The 12643-nt window shown below is 38.9% G+C and overlaps 1 protein-coding gene and 2 long non-coding RNA genes across 4 annotated transcripts; 2 read left to right on the top strand and 1 right to left on the bottom strand.

Annotated features, from left to right (window-relative positions):
* Positions 1–908: 908 nt before the first annotated feature.
* On the bottom strand, positions 909–3684 carry LOC136263691 (uncharacterized). The gene is made up of 4 exons (XM_066058327.1): positions 3416–3684; positions 3217–3296; positions 3095–3164; positions 909–1672 (listed from the first exon to the last, which is right to left on the bottom strand). The coding sequence occupies exons 1-4, from the start codon at positions 3543–3545 to the stop codon at positions 1098–1100; spliced, it is 855 nt and encodes a 284-aa protein (XP_065914399.1). The 5' UTR covers positions 3546–3684; the 3' UTR covers positions 909–1097.
* Positions 3426–5051, top strand: LOC136263696 (uncharacterized). Of its 2 annotated transcripts, none has more exons than XR_010704747.1 (5): positions 3426–3778; positions 3845–3886; positions 4500–4631; positions 4680–4729; positions 4789–5051. It is a non-coding gene; the product is annotated as an uncharacterized lncRNA (long non-coding RNA). The 2 variants fall into 2 exon arrangements; XR_010704748.1 differs by having other exon boundaries at positions 3427–3778; positions 3849–3886.
* Positions 5052–9849: 4798 nt separating this feature from the next.
* Positions 9850–10402, top strand: LOC136264116 (uncharacterized). The gene is made up of 2 exons (XR_010704963.1): positions 9850–10080; positions 10132–10402. It is a non-coding gene; the product is annotated as an uncharacterized lncRNA (long non-coding RNA).
* The last annotated feature ends 2241 nt before the right edge of the window (positions 10403–12643 follow it).

Genomic DNA, 12643 nt, shown 5'->3' with positions numbered 1-12643 from the left:
ACAATAAGCTGGACAATATCACATAGCATACAGATGCTCTCATATGAGTCTGGTGGCAACAAGTCCCATAAACAAGGCTTAGCATAAATCAAAGCAAAGTTCTTCCACTGATCAGCTGTCAAGTTGGAAAATTCTAACTTTTCTCCCAATGAACTAGGCAATCTGCCAACATCATATGGCACACGTAAGCGTTTTAGTCTACTGCTAAACACTCTTTGAGACTCTTTATAAAACAGGGGGTCTTGAAAAATCAGATCTGTTTCATGCCTTATCATCCCCAAAAACACTGTGTGCATTGGATCAACCATTGTCATTGTGACAATATCAAAGTAAGTCAATTTTAACAACTGACTCCATTGAACACCATTTTTCTTTTGTATTTTCTTCGCCTCAGTTGCATTTGTTGCACCCAAAAATTCAACAGCCTGTAACCTAACAGTATCATTTAGCCGAGGCACTATGTCTACCACAGTGAAGTAACTCATTCTGCTAGTTACATCCCGTGGATTTTCCCTTTCACCTTCAAACTCACAACGTGAGCATCCTTTGTTCGCCTTATGACCAAGGAACTGGCTAACTTTTCATGCTGCTGGTATGTCACATGAAACTGTAATGAGAGCTCCTCTTACCACTACGGATGCACCAGAATGTATATGTATTTGGACACCATCCCACAATTCAGTCAAGTCATTAACAAGTGGTTCCAGGAAAGAATTAAGGTTTTCTTTAGGCTCACTGGGTCCAGGAATCAATCCAATCAACATAGTCCACTTGGTCTTGTATCGTTCTGTCCTTGGCAAATTCAAAATGTTCATATAAATCCCACCAACCTTATATTCAGAATTCTTGAAGGGCTTAAACCAATCAACATTGAGAATAAAAGCAATATTATGTGCATTCTTAAAAAAGTAATCTCCAGGGTTACTTTCTCTATTAAATGACTTCCAAACTCTGCCATCCCACACATCATTTATGATTCCACAGTCTGATGTATACCTCTGTTGAATGTTGAGAAGCTCTTCAAATATTTTGGTGCTATAAAATTTTTTAAGCCAAACAATAGGTGATAAGTAAATAAAGGTTTTATAAGGAACAAGTCAGCTTTTCCCAAAAGATAGGAATTTTTCATAGCAAAGATGTTCTGTGCAGTGAGAATTATAAGCTTGCCGTGCACAGATTGGTATGCTAGTAGCTTCTGATAACAATGTACAATCATATAGGTTGCAGCACCTGGAGTCTGGACATACAGCATATCGTTTAAACTCAGGAACTTGGTTTACACCTGCACATGCAAAAAGATTCTGTACAGTTTTTGGAAAGCAGTATTGTAATGGGTGGGATATCAAAGTGAAAATCAATTGTAGAATTGAGAGTAATGTTGTAAGAACACTATCACTTAGCTTGTACTTGACTTTTACTTTGATCAGTAAAACAGAAATCCATTTATTTAAACGTAAAACTGGTTGAAATAAACCTGACTCAGCAGCAGATGATTCATTTTCACTAGCTGTGAGCACCTCATTGTGCTCAGGGAGGCAAGGCACTGTAGGTGGACAGGTCACCGGTGAAGGCTGAGTAGAGTCCAAGCTTACTTCAAAACAGTCTGCTTCAAATGTTGGTGAGGTCTGCTGATCATCTTCACTATCACTGCTACTGCTTGCAGTATTCTCATCTAATAGAAATTATTACCGTAAACGATGAAAGTTTGGTGTGATGATTTAAGTTTGGCGAATGTGGCAAACAAAGGAAATTTGCCAAACGTTATTCTCCCAGTCTATTTTAAATACCGTTCAATACTGGCCATACAGTAAATTTGCCAAACTTTTATTTACCAACCAGCTCCACATGCTGATTCGCCAAACTTTTGCCATTTACAGAACACCCAAGTGGAGATATACATGCTCATGTGTATGCAGGCATCCATGCATATGTAAGGATGATCAGTTGAAATAACATAACATTTTGAACGGCAAAATTACGGGAAAAGGTTTCTTGTGAACGTTTGGATAGCTGATCACTATATGGCTACTAATGATTGGTTTGTGAGATCTAATACAGCACTCAGCTTCACCTAGTGCATCACACCCTGGTGCTGTATTTCCATACACACATGTGGCAGTCCTTTATGCATACAAGGTATGATAGCTAGTCCCTGCATGCAGCACTAAGTGTTCAACTGACCTAATGTACATATTATTTATTATTTACCATGGTTTAATAAGTACAATTTAAGTTTGCAATGTGGTCTGGTAATTTGTTCCATTTTGGTACTGTGTGGGGGAAAAGGAGCTCTGAAATAGAAGGGGTTTTGTGACAAAAGAAAGGGATAAATTTATAGCTGTTAGTTCCTCTTGCAAAGTTGGCATTGGAATATTGTAGATAAGAGTTGTAAGGTATTGCAATTTGTTGATTTATCATTTATAGAATGTTGATGGTCTAGCTTGAAAATGACGGGATTCTAAAGTTTCCCAACCTAGTGATTGTGCAGCGCCAGCCTTACCGATTGTGGGGCCCTAGGCAAAACAATCTGGGTGGGCCCCCAGAGAAGTGGTATTCACCAATACCACCCACGCCTGGAAAAAATACAATTAGCCCACCCGGGCTAATCAACAATGATAGAGGAGATCATTAGCTACTCTGTAAACCTACATACATTTCTTGTCCAAGTTATCAAAGGTAGCTTTCAAGACTGCAGACTTTCACACTTAGGCTCACACTTTCACAAGTCACCAGTGACACGCAATGCTACAATGAGGCTCTAAAAGGAGCTAGCCAATGTTCATGTGACCCATGCTGCTTGCATTGCGAATGGTCTCCTGAATTACCAAGACAAGTTGTGAGTGTTATGTACTGAATTTGTATTTTGGGAGCTGGGGGCCTGGGCCCCTGGTTTCAGAGCTTTGGGGCCCCCTTTTATTCGGGGCCCTAGGCAGCTACCTACCCTTAAGGCCGGCTCTGTGATTGTGTGAGGTGAGAACACTGACACAAGGGCTGTAATTATTTGTTACATATCTGGCAGCGTGACGTTGGACTTCTCAACACTTTATATACTTAGAGAAGGAAATATTACTACATACACACATTGATCAGTTACCATCATAATATACTGCTTGGCCTTCTTCCACAAAATCATCAACTTCCAATTGGTTTACCAAGCCATCAGTCTAAAAGCATTTAGCTACTTAAACTAAAGGTATAGTAGTGAAACTGACTCACTGTAGATAATGAAGACTCATGATCATGTACGTCAGTGCTTTCAGCACAATGGCCATGGTTGTTACTTGCTTCCTCGAGCTCTACACATGGATACACTAGATGGCATTGACTATTCATCTCATTTTAACAATATTTAGGTTATACGCATCATAGAGATAATAGACACCCTATGTACGCATGCGCGCAGAGATTCGGGTACCTGTGAAAACTCTTGCTTTTCCATAAACGCTTAAATGTCTCTGAACTGTAGAATACGACACCTTCTTCTTGCTTTTACATAGAGTACAATCACATGTATAAAGCCTTCCAGTACGACAAGATTTCTTCATAATACTTTTCGCGTAATCACGTGATGGTCACTATGACAGCAGGAACGTGACTAAAAGCGGGAACTTGTTCAAATTGATAAAAAGACGCGGGTCTGTGGAGAAGACAAAGGCAGTCACCAATACTCCACAACTTTGTGTGTTTGGTTTAAATTGCCAAAGTTGCTACGTGTGCTATTTGTATGTTTGGCGCCTATCGGTGAGGGAACCCAGTGACTTTCTTTTGACCGAGCACGGTGAGTGTAACTGGGTAGCTAGTTAGAATACAGATAAAGGACGAGTTACACTTGATTATATCGTAGGCAGAACTTTATCAAGTCTGGTAAGGTTGATGGCTACCCATGGTAATGAGTAGTCTCGCGTGGCCAGACCGCTTATTCTCCGTCACGGCGCTTATCGATTAGAGATTATAAGCGCCTACTCCGAAAAAGGGTCTGGTCCAGAATCAATACGTAAACTCGTTTTCACACCCCAAGCTAGAGCTCGGGGTGTTTAATCAACTTTCGTCATAAAACGTATACTTCCTTCTAAATTTCAAGCCACGTACGCACTGGAAATGCCATGAACGATTGTCGGTAGCGGTGATGAGAGACACTGAGGCTGTTTTTCTACGGTTAAAAAGGTCAAGGGTTGATTCCTTGCTCAGTTCGCCTTTAGCCTTTTCGTTTTCACAAGGACTCGATCCGTGACCTTTTAACTGTAGAAAAACAGCCTCAGTGTCTCATCACCGCTACCGGCAATCGTTCATGGCATTTCCAGTGCGTACGTGGCTTGAAATTTAAAGGAAGTATACGTTTTATGACAAAAGTTGATTAAACACCCCGAGCTCTTGCTTGGGGTGTGAAAACGAGTTTACGTATTGATTCTGGACCAGACCCTTTTTCGGAGTAGGCGCTTATAATCTCTAATCGATAAGCGCCGTGACGGAGAAAAAGCGGTCTGGCCACGCGAGACTAGGTAATGAGGCAATTGAGCGGATGTGCCAGAAACTCGACGAGAATCATGCAAGACTGGATGAACTGAGTCATAGAATGGGACTAGTCGAAGCAAGCCTGAGTCTGGATAAAGATAACAGTTTAAGCACAACAGGTAAAGGAATTTTAATTAGAGTTGTGGCTATTTGAATATAAATTTCAGGCTGTAGCTCTGCAAGAAGCAGCCCATCAACTAAGGATTTGCTTCCTCTCGTAAGTATACTTGAAGCTTGCATGCACGCAGTGCATGTGAATATACTGTGTCATTACAGTCCATCAAAAAAGACCTGTTTGATGTATTATACAAAGAAGAACTAGATGAGTTCCTATTGAGTAAGACTTGGTCAGCCCTGGATCCTTCAATTAAAAAGAAAATGCTTCAATCTGCAATGGATCAAATAAAGATTAAAGGATGTGAAGCCGTGCTATCGAAAGATATAAACAATAGCCTACGCCAATTTTACACTCAGAGGAGAAGTAGTAAATTGTCCAGTTTAGATAAAGAATTGAGAACAAAGAAAAGGATTCAGCAAAAGTGAACCGACTAAACTTTGTAAGTTAATTTAATATTTTTACGTATATATATAGCTGATACCAGTATGTAATATTCCAGGAAAGAGAGAACATGCTATAAAGGAAGCAATTTTACAGGGGAAACTAAATGGAGATGATCAACATAGTCTTATACAATTTAAGGAAACAATTTCACCTATCAAACGCAACGTAATCACAGTATATGACTCGGATGATGAGAACTCTATTTTTAACATGAAAGAAAACAAAAGGAAAAGTTTGAAGATTGCTAGAGAAGTACAGGCAGAAAAAAAAAAAGAGACTAAGAGAAGTACTCCTGTGTTATTGAACTTTAATCCAGTGTGTACAAGCACCCAAAACAATTTTGTTGGTGACAGTGTCAGGGAACCACAGCCATGGGATTATGGAGCTGGCTACATGGACCGGACTATTGATTATATGGGAAGGCCGTATTTTCCAGGCTATGGTCCATTTGCTGAAGACTTTGGAAATGAGCCACAGATTTATAATGATCCTGATAGAACATTTGTGGACTCAGAAGACTACTAGCTACGTATGCAGTATTGACTTTTGTTACTTTTAGTTTTGATTTAGTTTATACAATTTTGGAAAACATTTTATGAAAGTTATAGCAGAATTTAACAGTGGAAATGAATGGGGGGAATTCTTTACTAATTTTATAGAGCATTCTACAGATGAAATACAATGTATTTGTCAGATAATTTATGTTAAAATTTGCAGAAAAATACATTAAAAGTTCTACAAATAATTTTACAATAAATTACACAGTATATTTCACAGATAATTTTACTTGTTATAGTGTATTCAATTAGGCAACAATCCCACAGAGTGCAGATAGTCATATTTGCTGTGAAATCTTGCGTATTATTCATCAGTGACTTTTCCTGTGCTATGTGTGTGTGTTATTGCATTTTTAAATTAATTGAGATGATTGACTATAATGTAGTCTGTATCACAATGCGTATGCCATAAGTGTCTTGTCCTGTAGGAAGCTGGTCTATCACAACATACTTCAGTCGTTTTGCTTTGTTATTATCGCTAGCATAACTAGTCTTTGGTCCAAATTTACACCAGATTTAACCTTAGATGGGTAAATTCTCAAAAAATCTTCTGTGGGTGCAGGGGCGGATCCAGGGGGGGCTTTGGGGGCTGAAGCCCCCCCTTCATATTTAGGCTTTACTTGATCAATATGCTGAGTATTATAATGAAATTTTGTCTTAGCATAATTATATGATCACTAATAATACAAATACTCATAAAACCACCTTATAAACATCTTTCCAAGGTATTATCAGTGGATTTATTGCTAAAGTTTATGCAACAAGGACCCGGATCAGTATTGGAGGTGTACAATATCGAGATACTCTAATAGAGCAGTCAGCTAACTACTCTAATAGAACATTCACTGGAAGCATGTAGTTGGTTCTGATATGGAATTTTTCCAAATCTGCCTGCACTTATACATACAATGAAGTGCATTGGTCTGTTTAAAGGGCTTCATTCATCTACTTGTGTAGTTAATATGTATGACAATACTTAATTCAGGTACACAATTTCCATTGAAAATGCTCTCAGATTCTATCTAGTATTGTTCAAATTTCAAAATTTTCCACTTTCAACATTCTTATTCTAACATGCACCTATTCAGTGTTGTGCAATTGTGAGAGGGGTGCATCATGTTCTTGGTTGTCTGTACCTACCCAAACTTTTCCATTAGCAAAATGCTTCAGAGAGCCATACTTATAATCTAAAGGCAGTATAAAAAATTTCTACAGGTATGAATTTTATGTGGAAATGTCTCCAAATTGCAGTATTTTAGCATCTATTTTTCAAAATTTTCCTGGGGGGGGGGGGGGGCATGCCCCCGGACCCCCCTAGTTCCAGCATGCAAAGCATGCTGGGAAGTGTGCTTTGTACACCTCTACCCAAGAGATTAGTACCTTGAGTTCCCCCCCTTTTATAAATCCTAGATCCGCCCCTGGGGGGCATGCCCCCAGACCCCCCTAGACGAGAGCATGCTAAAGCATGCTCTGGGTTTTGCACTGTGTACGTGTATATATGCTCAAAACTCCTTAGTTTAAAACAACACCCATCGTAATCTGCTGATTTTATTACAAGCATTTTCTAGTTCGATGTACGTGATTTTAATATACCCTGAAAAGTAGACGCCAGTTTCAGCTAGCTACTACTTACTTGCTGGAGAAAACAGAACACCTATAATCAGTTGGATTGAGCTTTCTAAGTAAGGTCAGTACTGGATTTGCCTATTAATGACGAATGACCTAGGCAATACGTCAAAGACTGAAGCAGTTTCTAATTTGTTGGAGCATCGCTGGACATTTATGGACGGCCTGGAACCACAAGTAGATGGCTGTATTTAGCGAAGGTTTTAGCCTTCGCGTTAATAATAAGGTGAAAATGATTGGTTACATACAGATTCAACCGACTTCGTAGGGTGAGTGAGTTTATTGTATGTTAAACCCATACATTTGGCCCACTGAACCATAGTCTGTATTGCCACATGTAGACGGACTTCAATCCTACCAAATGGGTCATTTAGCCTCCATTTATACATATTTCATTACCTTCACTACAGAGCGGACATTGTACAACGCTATTTGAAAATCCAACACTGTATGTCAATTTAATTTTTAATCAGTAGGCCCATGACCTCAAATTTCTGGTATTGTGCTTCATCCGGAGAGTGCGCAATTTTTCACGATTTCCAGCACAGAATAATCGCGATTCCTGTCGTATGGAGAAAGATAAATAAGTTTAATGGTGTTAGGCGCAATCTGTGAATTTGCGCAGTTTATAAATTGCACTGTGCATTTTGTGAATTCATAAAATGCGCAACAATTTATAAATCTCGCAGGTGTCGTACTGACATATGGCAAGGGGCAACGCGAGATTCGACACATTGCAGTTGTATTGGTTGCCGACCTACTGTCGTTCAAGTGTTGGATCACGAGATTTCCTCGTGGCAGGTGTGAGTTTCGAATCACTATATCAGTGAGTTCAGAGATACGTACGTCGGAAAGGGTCACGCACAGAGAGCTTCTGTAGAGGAAAATATCTTGATCCCAATCACACCTCCAAAAGCGAAACAGTAACTTAATGGAGGAGAAGGTGCAGAAGATAACAGACGTTTTGAATGGAGTAGAAAGAAGTGATATTTCTAACCCTTTCATTGCTGAAACAAAGAAGCCGGTTTGTTTCGTTGGACTACCCAGAACTCATGCAGTGAAGTTCAGGAAGATGTTCTATATTTGCCTGCCAAGCAAAGGGTAAGAAACTAAACCTGCTTTGTTTGTGCCTGCCCTTCACAAAATTCTGTAATTACAGAATGAGAATGACAAAGCTGAATCTCATTTCCATTGAGATTGGTTGTTTAGACCATTTTATGCCAGACACAATTGCCCAAGTAGCCAATGCTTGTGAAGTGGTAAAGAAGACCATAAGATCCCTGTTTGAGCAGGCTGCTTGCATTGCTGTCTCCTGTTCATACAGAATTTTTAATTCTAGAGCCTCCCCAGACTGGGATCTATCGGTTTGCCTAAACTGAATTTTTCTCCATGCTATAACTATTATTTTTGTATTGTAATTTAATGGTGCAAGTCTTGCCAGGGCTCCTGTACTGTCCATCCAGTGCTTGGCACCCCTGAGTCTAGACCCCTGTACTTAAGTTGTATCCTGTCTTAACAAAACAAGATGTCTCTCTCTCTCTTAGGCCACCATCGTTTAGTTGCAACAGTTGAGAAATTTTATGATGTACTAGAGCGTGTGCATTCAACTGAAAATGGACATGTAGACTACAAGAAAATACTTGCAGAGGTAAGGGGGTCTGGAGGTACGCCCCTACAGATTTCTTCTAAAACCACTTACTGACTGCTCTATTAGAACAAATGACTGTTCTATCAATCTTTTTTCAGAAAATTGATAGGTGTGCTCCATAAATTGATAGCTGGTTGCTATGTCTATGGGGATCACAAAGGTTTGGTCTCTTGCAAAAATATCAGCTAAAATCCAGCCTGACTTGTCCTTCACTACAGCTTGGCATTATTACAAACTTGGGAACTGGACTACTTGTCCAGTATTATAATATTGCTATATAATTAACCACCCATCTCCACAATGTGTAGGTCTTATGACTAGTGGCTATAAATTTTTGTGATGCTTCATGATAGCATACGTAATTCACTATACTTCCAAGCTATGTGTGTATTTTCACACAGTACTTAGCTTTACAACTACCTGGAACAGACCCCCTGACTTCTTCACTGTTCAACGTCGCTTGGTATCTCAATTTGGCATACCGCAGTGCTTATAATGCGAACATCATGGACCTACTTGAGTCTTCTTTTATGTATCTTTGCTGACAGTGGAAGATGTTGATTTGTAGTAGCTAGCTTCACGTAATGGCTTCCCTACACGTGTAACAGACGTTATCTGTATATTCTGTTACTGTAGTGACTGGAATGGTTCCAGAGGAGCTTCCCATGCAATGCTGTGTAACTGGCTGAACATGGCTGAAAGCAAAGTGTAGTGGTCTAATTATTGTTGGGCCACATTCAGATGAATACATGAAGTCTGGAACCTGTTTTCAGTTAACTATTTGACTTTACTCTGTTAGCGCAGACTACCATGAGTGAAACTCAACTATCCTTTGTTTAAAATGAAATGTATTGAAATAAGTTAGACTGTACCACAAAAAATTAATATAATTATGCACCTATTAATTGCAAACGGTTCGATATGCATCATCACATTTTATTTGTACCATTCAGTAAACATGTACACGTTTGTATCTATATTGTTCTAACCTTCTTGGTGAATAGTTGGATTTCTTGGTGAATCAGTGGATTTCTTGGTAATCAGTAAATTTCTTTTCATATATTCCAATGAGTTATGATGTGTCACATGCATTATTAACAGATAATGTTAAATCACTTGATGACTATTGTCATTCTTGTGGAATGATTAGTTTGGATGATGATATGACTGACATGGTAAGGTCTAGTTATGCAAACAAATTTTGTATTTATATGTGGATTCTATAGGTCAGGTGCAATAGTTGCTCAACAGGGGTACGTACGGTACCATGAACGTTGTCTAGGAAGACATGTGGTTACAGCCAGGCAAGATGAAAGTGGATATAACTTTTCTAGGTCTTGCTGTTCATCAAAATTGATCAAATGGAGCTGTGCCTTTGTAACTCATGTATTGGAGTACACTTAACTACATGTGTAAAACAGCGTACCTGATTCCAAACACTATATGTTTGCACTAATAGCTGTATGAGGTGACATTTTGTGACTGCGTGTTGTGTTACATCTGCATGCATGGGAGAGATAAACTATAAGTACGTGTACCATTAAACTGGGCATTAAAGATATGATGTTGGGACACGAGTTACAATGCACCAAACCTTATGTGCTGATACACATTTCATTACTCCATGTGCAGTGTTTGTTTGTACTGGACAACTGCTAGAAAAACATACATGTAGGCTGGACTGCACATGTGCCCATCAATATCATGGCAGCTGATTGAAACGAGATGAACCTGCTAGCTACCACAAATGCTGTAGTACGCAGAGGGCAAAACTGAGAGAGAAAGGTAGTATGCACCTTATCCAGGCCAGCTGCAAGCACTCAAAGGAACCTTGGAGGGAGAGATAGTCTGCAATGTAGCTAGAATGCGTCTTTATCCATGTCCCTTCAGCTAGTAGCTAAATATGTTAGCTAAGGGGGTAAAAGAAGCCTGCCATTCCTTCCTGAAAGCAACTATGATACGCACTTGAATCATAACGGCGGTACGCTGAATGGACCAGAATCCAGTTGATGTTCATATAATGCGCAGCTCATTACAGCAGTTCACAAACTGCGCAACAATTTATGAATTGTTGAGCATTTTATGAATTCACAAAATGTGCAGCGCAATTTATAAACTGCGCAAATTCACAGATTGCGCCTAACATTGGTACGCGAGGGATCCTTCACTTCCAGAAATGTCGTCGATGACCATAGAAATTTGGCAATTTTTATTAGAAATGTAGAAATTTTGTTGGGAATTCAGAAATATTAACTGAAATTTTAAATACATAGAGGAGCTCACCTAATACCGGACGGGCTCCAATATCGGATGCTATTTCTCCTAAACTACAATGAATATTCAAACATTCTGCACATCTCCAGGTAGGCCAATGCTTTATAAACTTGTGTACCAAGTTTCAGATCTATCGGGTTCTTGGTCTCGGTACAGCAACCTTTTGAAGACCAGTCTGAATAATACGTAAAATCGGAAAAAACGCTCAATTCAAGGACAGCCATTGTTTGCAGATCACACTTGCATTAAATCAAAAGTCGTATACCTTCAGATTGTAGGGCTACTCATTTACTTTCTAAATATGTATGGTTTATTTCATTTAAAGTATTGTACTGATGAGTTATAGACCAAAGAAAAGAGGCTGTCACTGGAGCAATAATCGCCCTAGCTATTTTTGCTCAAAATCAGAAAAAAATGGTTTGAAAATGCATAAAAGGTTGATGATTGTTTTCGATTGTGTACTGAAAGTTGTTAAACACTAGTTCCTGCAAATCCAACACTATAAAGGCATAAAATACTGCAGACTTGACTGCAGAAATAGCAAAATCTTTAATATGGCTGTCAAAACACTCTAACATAAAAAGTCAATCATTTCAGCTGAAAGCCTAAAACTCTAAAACAAAAAGTACGTAGAACCACATTTTAAGCATATCAGCATTATGTAGAATTGATTTACACCACCTTTTTGCAAAAAATTGGTGACTGTTATATTAGGGTATTTGACTGCTCTATTAGAGGATTTTGTTTTTCCTGTAATATTTTAAGTCTGGAGGACAGTGAGTTTATTGGAAAAGTTGCTTGACAACTTGTAAAAGATTAATTGTATGCAATTATCCACTTTAAAATATTTTCAAAGCATTGATTACAATTTTGAGTTAGGGCGATTATTGCTCCGGTGACCACCTCTTTTCTTTGGTCTATAACTCATCAGTACAATACTTTAAATGAAATAAACCATACATATTTAGAAAGTAAATGAGTAGCCCTACAATCGGAAGGTATGCAATTTTTGATTTAATGCAAGTGTGATCTGCAAACAATGGCTGTCCTTGAATTGAGCATTTTTTTCCGATTTTACGTACAATTCGGACTTGTCTTCAAGAGACTGCTGTACCGAGACCAAGAACCCGAGAGATCTGAAACTTGGTACACAAATTGATGAAGTATTGGCCTACTTGGAGATGTGCAGAATGTTTAAATGTTCACTGTAGTTTAGGAGAAACGGCGTCCGATATTGGAGCCCATCCGATATTAGGTGAGCTCCTCTAAATCCATACGATTAAAATTTTTATAATGTTTGGCATTGAATTTTGATTATTTCATTAGTGTAAGTTATATTGCATGGATTTATATGTGTATATACGTACACGAGGCCAGATGCAAGGAAGAGGGGTCACTATCAATAGAAGACGTGTAGCGCCATCTAGATTATACGCACTAACATTTGTCCATAATCTGCTTCGT

Source organism: Dysidea avara, chromosome 8 (genome assembly GCF_963678975.1).
Source record: "Dysidea avara chromosome 8, odDysAvar1.4, whole genome shotgun sequence".
In the NCBI taxonomy this organism is placed as follows: domain Eukaryota; kingdom Metazoa; phylum Porifera; class Demospongiae; order Dictyoceratida; family Dysideidae; genus Dysidea; species Dysidea avara.
This window is presented reverse-complemented; position numbering and strand designations above follow the sequence as displayed.